The sequence below is a fragment of the Falco naumanni genome, chromosome Z (genome assembly GCF_017639655.2).
Source record: "Falco naumanni isolate bFalNau1 chromosome Z, bFalNau1.pat, whole genome shotgun sequence".
NCBI lineage: Eukaryota > Metazoa > Chordata > Aves > Falconiformes > Falconidae > Falco > Falco naumanni.
Window position 1 is genome coordinate 59,209,888 of NC_054080.1, and position 15,242 is coordinate 59,225,129.

Sequence of the window (15,242 nt, forward strand, 5' to 3'; positions counted from 1 at the left end):
TGATGATTCCCTTTCTTTGGGTAATCCTACAATCTCATTTCAGAACTAGTTTGGTTTTATTTGTACCTCTGCCTTTTTCTTTTCAGCATCTGTTACCATTTCAGACTAACCTCAACTCATATCCTTCACCCATGCCTTTTAAGTCTCTCATTAGCTCTAACCAGATTGCTACTGAGAAAATTGCTAATGAAGTTTTCTCAATTCATACATTCTCCTAACAACAGAGCAAATCACAAAAGGTTCAATCCACAGCAAGAACCCTCCTGGGCTTCACAAGATGTCCCAGATCTATAGATTTTTTCAATGAGTAATGTTGAGAACTCTTCTTCCTTGACGAGATCTTTAGCTACACATCACACTTGTATGCTCTCTCCTTAACTGTACTATTAGAAAGTCTTTCATATACTTATCATTTTTCTGAAAGAAGAAATTAATTTTGCCACATTTCAGGTGCAGAAAGGGGCAAAGCAGTCAAAAAGTGTGTTTCCAACCTACAATAACTTCATGCAGAGAAGGTAGCTTTGAAAGCTCCAAATACCATGTTACCAAAAGCCGTATTACTGAATGACTACATGATTTTGTTGCTAGTCAGAAGCTGACAGACACTGCAGTGATACAACTACAGTGCTCCTGAGGAAACATAGCACCACCACACAGTACCATTCCCTGTGGCTACACCAGCTCACATAACTCTAACACAGCTCTGTGATGAATGATGTTGGTATGCCCCAAGTGACCTAGCTGAGATCAGTGTTCTTCCAACATCATTCAGGTTGCTGACCCCTGAATATTACTTGCAGAGATGCAGAGTCCTTCAAGCATAACCATGGACATGGTGTCTTAAATACCTTCACAGAACTCAGAAATATTTCATGAACCAGCAAGAGTCTGTGATCCACTGTCATGAAGGAGTGTTTTAGGTTAAGCTGCTTAAATTATCACCATCAAAGGTATGAGCAAAATAATTTTAATAGGAATTTGTGGGAGTGTGACTTCACAAAGTTTGGTGGGCAAGGTTCACTCTATTACTTCTTACATAGATAAAACACACAAAGAAGAATCAAATTTAAAGCTGGAAGTATTTACACAGAGACTAAAAAAAGTAAAAGGGTAAGGGAGACCCTCCACTGAGTCACGAGATTCAGAGTAGACCCTTTGCTTTCTAAACTCTTAAGAGATCTCAGGTGTGGCTAGATCCACTCACAAGCTTATATCTAAAGGATGACTAAGCTTTGTTCACAGTTTAAGGCTTTTCATAGGATTTTAGCAGCACTTAATCATTGACTGATTTATCATTTACAAAGTGAAGTACATAGGATGTACTACAATCACAACAGTACCTTTATTAAAGATCTGAGACAGTAATCCTTATAGTTATCATGAGGTACCTAAAACAATCCACACACATATGCACAGAGACACAAAGGAATAGATGTATAGAAATATAGGTACACACACGTACACCTGTCAAAAGTTCCCCTCAAGTTCAGTGAAATACTCATACTGAATGCAATCCCAACAGGTGATACCAAAACTTGGAGTTTCCGAGCCCCCTTGCTTTCTAGCACTCCTCGCTGAAGCAGGAGGCTGGACCAGGATTCCAAGATAAAACTCAGCCACAGAGTCATTGTTAACCAGGTATTCTTTATCTGTGGCACCAGGTGCATAGGGGATCGCTCTTCCTAGCATGTACACCTCAGCTCCGGTTCTCACTATTTTTATGCTATGGCTTAATACATATGCATAGTATTTCCCAGAAAACTAATACATATTTAAACTATTTCCTGAAATGTTTTATATATTTTTCTGCCCCCATGCATAGTAGTTAACTTCTGCTGACTTAAAACTACTTATCTTATTGTTCTGACACACACCATCCTGCCCTTTAGTTAAAGAAAATGTACATCTTTCTTTATAGTACTCGTTTATCATTGTCCAAAGTTATTTATGACATACCCTTAAGATTCTACATCCCCTTATCTAAACTTCCAGACCACAAATACGTAGCAACTAAGTATCTTACACACATCCTACAGACATTAGTAAAACCCTGCCAACTCACCAAAGTTGACCAATCTCTTGTTCGTTTAACCCTTACATATTACAGGTGAATGGCTGAGCCTCAAGAAGCAGTCAAATTAGCCCAAGCCCTGCGTTAGCTTTCAGCGATGGTCCCCTTAGTACAGCAACCTTGGGAGTCAGCGAGCTCTGAGTGGCATCCCACTCACAGGGAGATGCTGTTCACAGCCCACTGCGGTCCAGCAGAGCTCAAAGGGTCTCACTTAGGGCTGCTGTTTATGGGGCCAGAGATGATTGGCTTTAGTCAACAGTAAATTTCCATCTTGACCACAATCTGAGTTGATAATTATTGGATTTTTTCAGAATTCTTCAAAAATCCACTCAGATTCAGATAGTGTTCCTGGTCTTTTTAGAGGATGTTATGGTTCAGATAAGGAATCCTTCCAAGGCTGTCAGGTGGTGCTGTGGTTGAGATAAGGAATGTTTCTGGTACAGCCAGTGCAGTCTCCCACCTCAGCCATGCAAGAGTTGTTAGTGTGGTCAAGGGAAGCTTAACTGTCCAACTCATTACACAGAGGCCAAGGCCTACGGGGGATTCCTGAGGGAAGGGGGCAAGATGCATTACCACATCCTCAAGCTGAAAATCAAGCTCAAGTCTCTCACGTCTCAGAGAAAATCATTAACCAAAAGTCCTCCTTTTCTCTTTGCTCCAGGGAGACTTGGGGAGAAACAGATAAGTCTTTTCTCAGTTGTAAAATAGAAAGAGAGCAAATGTTTAGGGAAAAAACTTACTACACTGCACAAAAAATGTAAAAAATCTTGAAAATAAATACATATTAGGCAGCATATGTGCACTTCTAGAGAAAGGAACAGCAAGCAGGTAAAAGGGACATGTAGAACTCCTACATAAATCTGGGCCACCCTAGGACCATCCACAAAGGAGGCAACCACTGCCAGACTAAAAGAGGATCCACAATTCAGACACAGGCTTATGAAATCACAGAATTTTGCAAAAAAAGCTTAAGTAATTAATTCATATTGACTATTCAGCTGACTTTCTGTTTAAGATCATACAAAAGATAAAGCCCTGTCTTCTTAACTTTCCATGTTATGTGTTAATACACAAAAAATGTCTGTGCATGGTTATGGCTGCACACATAAATGCAAGTTTACTAAATAATGAGAAAAAGTCATGAGAACTCCAGAAGACTGCTCAGGTCATATATTATTCAGCAAGATGATTATAAAATAAGTGAAACAAGTAGTATTACACAGTAGCAACCTATTCCTCAGTACTTCAGCCATTGTCCTAAACAACAGGAAAAACAACTTCTGCTTTTGGACAAATCTTGTAAAGCATAGAATAGTTTGTAAAGGAATTGGGCAGAAAGGACTTGCAAGCTCCTGAATTTACCCATAATCTGAAAAGATCAGCCACATGTAAAAAGATTATGTGACCTTCTGGATCCAAAAATCATTTCTATTCCTAAAACATAATCTGTGTTCCATTTGAATTATACCTTATAATGGCCTTCTTTAACTGCATCTTGCAACGGTGTTATTTGTCTACTTCCTTTAGCATTAACATCAGCTCCTGCTTTCAAAAGCTCATTTGCTATCCCATAAAAGCCTTCCACACTTGCTTTATGTAGTGCAGTCCAGCCTATGAAAAATAAAAACCTGTATTTCACATTTCGGTTAAGTAATTTATAAAAATTTATGTCAGTTTTAGGTTGTCTATTTGATAAATATTTCAGACAGTATACTGAAATGTAAAAACTGATGCATTTTACAGTAAATTGTATGAGGAAATGTTTATGAAAAAGTCATAAACAAAAGGGTTGGGACATCTCATTCTTTTGTCAAAGTTTGCACTTACTGAAGAACCAGGTGCAGCTGTAACAATATCAGTTTTAGATTTGATAGTTCTGTTATGAAAGAAGAGAATAAAAAGTATTCCAGTCACATCTTAGAGATTCATCCCTAACTAAAACATCCATGCTACTTTAAGAACAAGATAATTTTTCACAGCACTCCTATTTATACAGCCATGCTAAAGAGAGTAAGTAAGAAAGAAGAAACAACAAATATGTGGAGTCTTTATCGCCAAATAAAAAAGTTTTTTAACACTATCCGAGAACGGTTTGAGTGTTCAAAGAAAGCAACGAAAAATCCTTACTGGAATTCCATATCCATTCCCAGCTGTACGGAATAAACCAAGATATGAGCTTCACAACCCACAGAATAATTCTACTCCATGAAGGAGATGTTTAAAGAAAAATAAAGTATGGAATTTAGGTTGTGGAACCGGGTTTGCAATAGGCGTGCATCATTCCTTAAACATTCATTATGAGACAGGCTTTTGTAGAGGAGAAAAGTAAGGGAAAAAGAGGCCCCTCCACTCCTATCCTCCAGCTCTCAAACCAGCATGCCCTCCAGAAGACCGTTTTGATGGACAGCTTTATTCTTCAACCATCTCCCATTATCAGAAGGTTGCCTGGGCCTCATTCACATACTAAATATGTGAATAACTATGTGAAATAGGCTTATTAAGATTATTCTGCTCCCATTAAGCAAAATTATCTTAATTTCATTGGGAATATCAACTCTTGAAGCCCTCTTATACCCCACCCAACCCAGAATATTGTATATTTGTATAGAATCTGGTTTATTATCGGCACAGGATGTTGCATCAGGTTGCCAAAAATTTTGTGCTATTTAGGCTTTACTTCCAAATGCTTGAACTTCAACCTAGTTTTAACTATATTTCCCAATGTTGAAAGTACTTCAAGATTGTTTTTAACAGCATCATCTGCAAAATATTTGCTCGCATTTTATAGATCCTATTTCATTAAGAAACTCACTAGTAACTCCATATTCTGGAGCAAAAGCTTGAAATCTGTTAAGGGGAGGATAAATATGGTTAATTTAGGGGGAAGTATCTATTTCTTCTCCATCTGTAAAAAGCATCTTCTATCTGATATACTAATAAGCCCCTGAAAAAATGAACCTGTAACATGTTCAGTTGATAATCATTAGAATTTAGCAACATGATTCTCCAAGGATACTGTGCAATGTTCCCAACCAAGGAGAAACACAAGTTCCATTGCACCTGTTTTTCAGCTCCCTCAAGGCACTGTAAATCAAGACTCAAACTGAAAGCACAGACAGTACCTCTACCATGCTGTCCATATCCTTTGTACTGATGTCCAGGTAGTAAAAAGGAGAACACAACCCACAAAAGAACCCAAGAACTCAAGTAAGGCACTGAAGCAGGGTACTGTAGCACAGCAATAAGGAAAAATACTAGGCTAAGATATGGATAAACACTGATGGAGAGTTTTAAAGGAAGAGAAAAGGCACTGAGGCAGAATACAATAATCAGAACAATGATTCCCAAAGAGAGTAAGATTAAAGTGCATTTCAAAATGGCACAGGTCTAGCAACTCTACTTCTTTCTGATTACAATTTCCTCACTAAAAAGGAATGAAGTAGGGGCAGGTCTGCCTCTCGTCTCTTCAAGGAGTTCAACTAAAACACATTTTGTACAGTTGTGCCCCTTTTGCACCAAAAATAGCAGCCAGAGTCTGGAGGATGAAGAAACAGCGACCTGGCAAAATATGCAAAGGCAGAAAAAGGAAGCAACTGTGAGGCCAAAAACTGGAACCAGTGCACTTTTGTACACTCGCCCAGAGAGGCCACAGTTGAACACACATCTCCCTGTGGTAAGCAGGTGGCTTTGAAACCCACCAACAAAATATTTTCTCATCTACCTCTAGCACAAGTTAACACACATTGTGAGTCATGGTGTTAGCTCAAATGCCAGAGTCCTATGCCCTAAAAGTCTGAAATCTGCTGCCAACCCAATCTATCTCTCAGTATCTTCCAGAAGACAAGAGAATTTCTGCCTTAATTTGGTCTGTTAGGTGCCTGCATTATGCAATAGCCCTTAACTGCAGAACCCCTTTCCCCCGCGCCCCCCCCCCAGAAGAGTTGTGAAATCCTAGCCACTACATGGGATGGAAACACTTTCAAGAATGAATCAAAGCTTTCTACCATATAAGCCAGCTGTCTGCAAAACCATTTTCTCTATTGTTGTGGAAGTTTATCAGAGCCTAATGGGAACTGCAAAATAAGGAACAACAGTCTTATGTTTGAAACAACCAACTGATACTCTAGGGTGTGGCAACGTCTTTGACAGTGTTACACATGAAGCTGGATAAAGTTAATTGCTGCAATGAAAATGTTCATAGCTAGCCACTAATTGGTTGGGGGAGGGCGGGGGGGCAAGATGAGGTAAAAATGCAACATACCAAGTACTCACCACTTCATAAAATCAAAGCAGTGCTAAATTATGAAGCTACTTCTTTTAAAATGCCAGGGCCAAATCAGAATCCCTGAAAAATTAAACTAGAAATTCTAAATCTTGGCATCTCAAGCTGGCTGTTGAAATGCACCAAAAAAACCCCAAAAAAGCAACAACCAAACTTTAAAAAACATTATATTGATCATTTAACTAAAAACTGTTTTGTGATATGCATACACCAGATTATTGAATTAAGGCTAAGTAAACTTAACTGCATGACTGTCATTTTTCAAGTGCTTACTTTTTCTGCAAAATTTTATTTTTTAGTATTTTTACACATAGGTCTACGTATTTTCTCATGAGCAACTACCAAGTTAAACCAATAAAATTTTAATTATCTACTGACTAGTCACAAACCTCCAGTCTCATCCAAACTGCACAAACTCATAATACATATTTTTATTAGTTATAGGTAGATTCTCGTTTTGAAAATAATATTTTAATACCATTGCAACTTACCAGCATAATCGTGAACATTTACATTTCCACCAGCTTTTATTATGTTACGTACAAGGTTTACATCTTCATGAGCAACAGCTCTATACAGTAAGCCTTCACCATAAATATTCCTCCTATTGATTCTTGAAAGTGAAATGGGGCAAGCCAGATTTGCAGAAGTCCTACCAAAGGCTTCTTGTCCTGAAAAATAATGTAAAAGATCTTGTGAATGGAAAAACATCTTTCCTCTCTTTTTTTGGCTTCACTTTGCATTACTGTTGGTAAATAAGCTTTCTAGAGAAAAAATGCTCATTCAATCTAGTAGAAATAAATACCTTAAAAAATGCATTACCAAGTAAATAATAATGCCATGCAATAAGAGATACCATAGAGAATTGCATAACAAAACTTCAACTGAAATTCAACACACATGAATATGATTTTGTAAAAGTGGTTAAGTTTAGTCTTCTTCCTTTTTAATGACATTTTTGCAAAGTGCATTGTTTCTCATTGGGTGATAAAACTGCTATTCTAGGTTACAATTCATTCATTACAAGATGACCACTTCAATAGCTAGTCAATTATTCAATAATTTCTCTTTTCTTAAAAGTCAAATTTATTAGCAGTTCTTTTGTACTCAGTTATGTTTTAAAACCTCTGCTTCATGAGCAAGAAGTATTTACACTAGGATAGGCATTGACATTAGCTCCCTCAGGACACTTTTCCCCATTACTTCACAACTAACTCAGCCATTTCTGCAATGAGCGGAAGGTGCACAGCTGGCCTGGGAATATGAGGCCTAAATGTAAAAGACGTAATGTAAAAGACGTAAAAGATACTAATTTTAATTTTTAATTTATTATTTTACAAAACAAATGCTATATCCCATTATGCACTCATTACAGTTTTCAGCTTGGGAGATATTATCTCCAATACATAGATAAACTGTTATGTACTTCACCAGCAATGCCATTCCAGCATCTCTCCATAGTGCGGAGAATAGCATCCTGGTTACTGCCTCTTCTGAAGAACAGGAGGGAAGAAAGAAGGGAGGAAGGAAAGGACAGGAGGACTGCCCGGCAGAAAGCACAATGCATGGCCTAGGCCATTCATTGATCTACTAATGAAAAAACTTGGGACAGCAGGCTATATACACTGCTCCTCTCCACAACCTCTAGCAGATGTGGCTCACTGGCCCTGAAACTCCACCTGGGTGTCAGAAACAGGCATTTTAAGTATGATCTTAAAACTCATAGTTCTCCCAGAGATGTAACTCACAAAGCCTGATGTCTCTGCTGTTTTGTACCTGGGGATATATTGTGAGCACAGACTAATTCCCAACTTTCTTGACTCTGTGTAGATTTTTATAATCTAACAGATACAGGCTTACCCATGACCTTCCCTCAGCTGAACACATGGACAGTCCCTCTCTACTGGTCCAGCTTTGCAAGACGTTAATCATTTAAGATATTGCAGTCCCTAGCCATGCAGTTCAAGAGGGATTAAACTGCACAGACACACAGAGGACAAGGTGCAGTTTTATGTCACATTCAAGGCAATCTAACTTGTTACTTCCAGAGGACCCATTTCCCATCATTCGTACTTTGTCTTCCTAGCGCCTTCCTTTTGTCTGACCTTGTACAATACACGTGATGCTTGCTGATCCAAATGGAAACTTTTCATGGGGCTGTTTTTTCACTGAATTACCAAACTAAGGTGACTCACAGACTATTGCTAGGTCTGATGCAAAAGGGAGGTAAACTTGCTAGACCAGATTAACATGAAGCTACCTCTATAGACAGTGCAACTCTTTCTGCAGAAATCACACTAAAAAACCAACAGCTTGGTTTTTGAGTGGAAATTAGTAAGTCAATTTGAAATAGGTGAGCAGTTGGTCATACAACTTTAAATCTCATAAAAACAAGCTTTCACTGAGAATAACATAAAGGCTGCAAAAGAGAATGTTTGTTAATTGGAGGTAAAATTACTCATATTTTATAAGATCTATAATGTAGCTGTTACAGTGCAAATACTTCCAAACATTGTAAGGTGCTTAAATGATTGTAGGTGCACAAATAAATCCAGACTGAGTGGGCTTAAACAAACAAAGAAAAAAACTTTTAAGACCCCAATCTTAAAGATGCTGGAGTTGGGCACTTAGGTGAGGAAATTCTGTATTCTCCTACACACTTTGTCTGCAAGGCAAAGAATTTCTTGGCATGCATCTTCAAAGGATGAAAAATAGCAATCTTTCCCTCTGAAAAAGCACATTGCAAGGAAGAATAGTTCAAAACAGTGCTTTGTGACTGTGGTATTAAAGGCACTGTAACACTATATTTAAAACAGACAGGGTAACAACAGCAGGCATGCAAAATAGAATGAACTATTTTGTATAGGTCAACGCTGCTCTCAGAATGATGTTGCACACAATACTAGATTATAGAAGGATATACACATGTGTAATAGAAGGATATACACATGTGTATCAGCACCTACATTTTCACTTGCATGAAAATATTTTTCTTCTGCTTTTCAGATTACACCATAATTTTTTCATATACAACACTGTGATAAAAACTGCATCCTGAAAAAATTCTCGTGAGTCTTAAGGAGTTTATGCAAACAAGTCAACTGTTAGGTTGCTGATATGTAGAATTAAGCAAGTGAGGGAATTTATCAGTAATTTTAATTTTTTAAAGGAATGTTTATACTATCTTCTTAAAATAAATCTATGCCACAATATATTGGAAAGTTTGTGAATTATATTAGATTCAGTATAATTGTTCAAATACAAAAATAGTCTGTAAGATAAACATCACAAAATATCTTACTCTGTTTGTTTTCAATTCTCTTGCTCCTTCTCTGCATAGCTTTTCTGTCCTCATTCAGAGTTGTTACTGCATCTTGCTTGTGTTTGGAAGTAGATTTCTGAATTTTACTGACAAAAGATTTGTTTACAATCAAAAAAACCACTCTGTTCTGTATATAAATTGAAGTTTATAATAGAGCTAAGAACGTGAGTGTATTTTAAAAGGAAATCTGTAATGGCATGCCAGTATACAGGCAAACTTAGGTAGTACTAGGTAAAGACTGTATCAGGAGGGAAACTAACTTCCAGATCTTTAAATAAAAGGTAAAACTTTATCTTTCAATCATTTAAAGTCATTCATATGAGGAATGAGTACTCTGTATGCATTGTATTTGTTACATTAATTTAAAAACAGAATTTAAGAACATTACGTGAGACTTTGTCATACCCAAAATCCTTAGCTGTGTTTCTTGCTGTACCACCACTGTGAGACACCTTCTGCTGAGTCTCTTCTGGTATTTGGCAATGACTGGAAACATAATCTCTGCACTTTCTCGAGGAGGTCTCTCTTAACTTCATCTCTTTCATTGATGTTGTTTGGTCTATTTCTGCAGATGCTGCAGCCTCCACTGAATATGAACTCCCCTCACCAGTTTGCTTTTCACTAGAGGTGGCATCCCAGTAATCTGAAATTACTTCTTTCTCTCCCTGCTGATCACCCACAGGCTGTGACAAAAAATAAATTTTACATGCAACTGGTAAGTATGCAGTTAAAACAAGGGCTGTATATATAAGAGCTCCAAGAACATTATCTTGTAAATTATATGTGTTCTCACAGGCAATGGAGGTGTTGCTTAAGTGAATAACTGGAATTCTACAGACAAAAGACACATAAGCTGCCATAGGAAAGGCAGTCCTAAAGTAGTATGCCACACCATGGAAACCTAGTAGAATCAGCCAACGAAGTTAGGATACTCAGAATCACAACTCAGAATAACTAAATAATTAATCTAGCCTGGCTGATAGTGAATGAAAGTTGATAATACCTGAAAGTTGTTTGGTTGGACATATGCAATGACTTAACAGATTCATTTTAGTTTCCTATGGACATGAGCTCCTGTCCTAAAAAATAAAGTGATATTTAAAATGCCTTAATCTAGCCACCTTATCTCACTCTCACACAAGCCTAGAAATGTGCACAAGATCAAGAATCATGTTTCACCTGAGGTTCAGTAACTCCTAGCTGAGAAGCTGTTTCTAAAGACATACCCACCCTGAGCTACAGCCACCACAGGTGAGATTCACTTCACACACATTCAGCCCTCTAAAAGCCAGGCACCTAGATGACACTAGGCATCCTCATTACCCTTACCACTGGTGAAGAGGAAGAGTTATTTACAGAGATGATGGTACTCACCTCATCCTAACTGGTGCAAAGGGGAACCTAAATGGTGTATACCAAAGGCTTACCCCTAACAGTAAGGGAGAGAAATCCCACACTAAAGGTACATCGTCACATGGTAGTTAATTTGAATTACTTGAGTCTATTCACTGTTCTAGTCAAGTGAGTGTGATGTGCTGCTGGGTATCACTCAAGCTGTTGAAACGTGGGTATTCATTAGCTTATTGCACACCTGAGTAATGCTGAAAGCTCTTAGGATACACCCTCAGCACACACATACAAATTCTTGCACAGTGATGTGGGAGAACTTGTTAGTCCTTTCTTGGGACACAGATGGACGTGGAGGATTCACTGATTAATTTCTTAATTAATATTCAGCAGAGAGGCTACTGAAGAGACAAACTGCATTCTAGGTCAAGAGATGTGCATGTTAACATGGCAGTTGGGGAAATACAAATATTCCAGTTTACAAAACTACCAATGCAGTACTTCCCATGGCATCACATCTGCTATAAGAAGGTTAGAGAAGAAGAAGAGAACATTTGAAAGAGGAACAAAAAAGCCATTTGCTTTGTAAGGGACCTTGTATTAAAATAAATGGGCTATAAAGCACCCTGACTGCATCTATAGGACACCTTTATCTCCTCTTTTGGGTACTTCTTTCATCACAACAAGGATCCTCTGAAGAAAAGGATGAGAAAAGACCGAGGACAATATACTGCTAGAACAAAACTGTTACTAAAAAATTAACTGGGATTTTTTCCTCATTAAATTGCCTCCCTACTTTCTGCTTTCAAGAACAGCAGATGGAGGGACAAAAAAGCTAAAATCAATTATTAATCGACAGGAGGTTATAGATCCCCATTCCCACTAGACCATGCTTCACAATCTTAATTGCAATATTGAGTAAATCTATACATTAAGCTTCACACAGCTGTGCTACAAATTTCAGAAATCAACACTTCACTGGAAGAGCTTTGTAAGTTGCTATGGTTCTGAGACAATTAGCCAAGAGACCTTTCAGCACCTTGAAATTAGCTACCTGTTACCTTTGTGGTTACCTTCTTATTATATACTGTTATATTCAGTTAATGCTACCATCAAAAGACAGAATTAACTCATAGTCTTTGAATACTTTATGCCATTATGGGGAAGCAGAGTGGTTGTAAAATCACCTTAAATAGCTAGTTGTATGTGGCTGATCATTGATTTGCAGCTCCAGATTATTCAAAGACAACACAGAGCAGAGGAAGAGAATCCAGGTTTACATGGGATGTCTACTACACTCCACAGCAGAAATGTAACATCTCATATGTATCCATTTCTTTCTCTTACTATAACCTAAACAGGAAGAGGTTATAGTGTTGCTTTCCCTTCATGTTCCTTTCTAGATTTTTGCATTAATGTTGTTGAATCCAAATGAGCTACTCCAGATCATTTTTACAGCACAGGACACAACATTGTGGAGAGAACAGCAGAAGGTAAGAGAAGAAACAGAAAGGATCACATGTTATATCCATACATACTGGCTTCTTCAGGGGAGGGCGTGCACATAAAACCATGCCTCAATTTTTTCAGTAAGTGTCACAAAGGCAGAATGAAACAAAATAAATGCACTTCTAAATAAATGTGTAAAAAATCCCCATAAGTAATCTTCGTAGTTTACAGGAAAGGCATAGCTATAATTTCTTTTGTAACACTTGCAAAGCATTTGTATGCTACGGTGGTGAGAACTATGACTGCAGAAAACAGGATAGTATAGTCTGGAGAAAAACCAGAACCAGATGGGGTAGAAACCTGAAGCTGGAATTGGCTTCATATGCCAGTGTGCATATACTGGCTGTAACAGAATAGTGTTTTGGAACTTCCCTTGGAGAGCATGCAAGACATAGAAGACTTACAGGGGGACCAGTAGTTTGAAACGCCGATGCTGATTCTAGATTTCCATGTCAGTCACTGAATTAACTTTACTAGGATTTGCTATCCTGGCAAGTTCAGCCATTTTTGTAATAGGGGATGTATCAAACAAAAAAAAACCCACTGGAATTTTAGAATGAAAAAGATTGAAACTTATTACACTAATGTAATTCCTGATGCCGGTGCATTCTTTACCAAGATGCATATCTCCAAATAATTTGGCTATTCTATAAAATATTTTATGATAAACATAAATTTTAAAATATTGATTAAACTGTGTATATACTTGCTCATTTGTTGTACTCTGCAAGTTAGATCCTGTTAAGGTTTTTGTTTCTTCCATCTGAATTGTAGCAAGTTGAGGTTCAATCACATTTGTTATTTGTGTACAGTCATCATCTAACTGGGGAATATCGGGTTCTGAATTTAACCGCTCTCCCTTGGTGTTAAGCTGTCTCTCATTTGGCACTACAGGAGTGACAAGTTGTACTACAGATCCTGACAAGGCATTCAGAGCTGTCACATGCTGTACTGGCGGGCATCACTGCTCTCATCTGCTGATGGAATGGATCAACAGGAAAGGCATGACCCTGACACTCTAACTTGTCAGACAACGGATTGGTCACTTCAAGACTTTCAGAATCACCAGTTTCAAATTCACCAGTCTCTATGCTCTGTTCAGTGAATGTTTCCTTGAAAATCTTCCCCAGGAATGTCAGTGAAAGATCTGTATCATTATTAGGGAAATGTTCATCTGCTCTGTTATCTGTGTCAGTAAGTGTCATGTGGGTTCTCTGGCAATCTTCTAAACCATGTGGAAATATGTCTTGTGGTGTCTGTTCCTTTGGAACCGTTATTATATCCTCCAGTCATCCAGATAATGGAGAGAGAACTAATTACTTAATTTTATTTTTTGTAATTACTTAATTTCTGTGACATAAAAAAAAAAAAAAATCACAAAAAGGGAAACTTTTTCTAAAAATGTAATTAACATTCACTTTAGAAGTCATCCATATACACATATATTCTATTTGCAGCTTTTGCATAAAACACAAAGCTCAAAGTCTTCCCTAAGAACTCATAAAATTTCTTCACAAGAGTTAGACTGAGTCCTCAGTTTCAAAAGTAGAGCACTTCAGCTGTTGACCCCCCTTAGCAGTGAAAATCCAGAGTAGGAGAAACAATCTGTTATAAAGCAAAAGACATTATGCCATTGCCAATGACCTGAGGGTGTTAGAGGACTTTAAAAGGAAGGCATTAAAAATTTCTGTCACCCTGAAATAACAAAAGTGAACATACTCACAGTAATATAAAAAACATAGGTAGTAAAGCACAATATATGAGCTTTGATCATGTGTTTATGTGGATCCCACACAGGTATGGAGCATATGTGCCTCACAAGCTTCAGTTCAAAACCTTAGAAGTATGTTTGGAGGCTGCCCATTTGAGTTTCCACACTGAGTACAGAACCATAAAACCATAACTGTTCTTGGAAAAGTAATACTGTTACTGTTTTTCTAATCACTTTGAGTTGCTTTCAACAGATGCACTCACTTTTACACCAATAAATAACTTCTCCAGTTTTTCCTATCCCTGTTTCAAATGCTTCTGTAGGAGAAAATCAGATGCCTCAGCAGACCTGTAAATGTTTTTATCTATACAACGTTTGTATATAGCCGTGCTGTTGCTTAGTAATCCTGGATCTTAGGAAAATCTCCTGCACTACATTTTTAGACTCTTGCTGCCACCAAGTGGCAATAGTAGGCAGTGCAAGAATCCTTTAAACACTGGTAACATAATTTTGATAAAGCTCATGAACAATAAAACAGAAAAGGAAGAAATCTAACAGTATTGACTCATATTCAGTTTGTAAGTCATTATAAAACCCTGATTCTTTGTTGAAAAAATATTCCCTGATCTGCTGTTTGCTATCTTGTACCTGTGTGGCAAAGTTTCCTTTTTGAGCTAATTGTTCCTTCTTAATTACTGACTGCTTCTTACTTTGCTGTATTGAATGACAGTTTCTTTTTAGACCACTTCTCTAACTTGTGCAGACTTTTAACAACTGGGAAAAAAGCCCACTGACGTAACTTTCTGTACCTGAAGAAACAAGTGGTATAAAGTGGTATAAACACTGTCTATGCATATGACAAATTTCCTAAGAAAAAGGCTTGGTGCATTTGTTGAAGGGCAGGTGAAACTCACATTTTTATTAATGGAGAAGAATCAGGCAGGCATAAATGACTAATTTTGCAAGATTCTAAAAATCCAGATGCCAACTGAAACCCAAA

At 37.6% G+C, this 15,242-nt stretch overlaps 1 protein-coding gene across 9 annotated transcripts in view; it reads right to left on the reverse strand.

The window, feature by feature from the left end:
* The window catches only part of ANKRD31 (ankyrin repeat domain 31), a 75,589-nt gene that overhangs the window by 46,592 nt on the left and 13,755 nt on the right, over nucleotides 1-15,242 (reverse strand). For 7 of the 9 annotated variants that reach the window (XR_005825507.1, XM_040579059.1, XM_040579058.1 and 4 more), the window contains 4 exons: nucleotides 10,081-10,358; nucleotides 9,655-9,761; nucleotides 6,845-7,024; nucleotides 3,540-3,682 (listed from right to left, as the gene is read on the reverse strand). Coding sequence is in view for 8 of the 9 variants with exons in the window: in XM_040579059.1 (XP_040434993.1) it covers nucleotides 3,540-3,682; nucleotides 6,845-7,024; nucleotides 9,655-9,761; nucleotides 10,081-10,358 (708 nt within the window). In the remaining variant the exon portion in view is untranslated. The remainder of the gene's footprint in view (nucleotides 1-3,539; nucleotides 3,683-6,844; nucleotides 7,025-9,654; nucleotides 9,762-10,080; nucleotides 10,359-15,242) is intronic. The other 2 variants (XM_040579060.1, XM_040579064.1) reach the window with 2 other exon arrangements.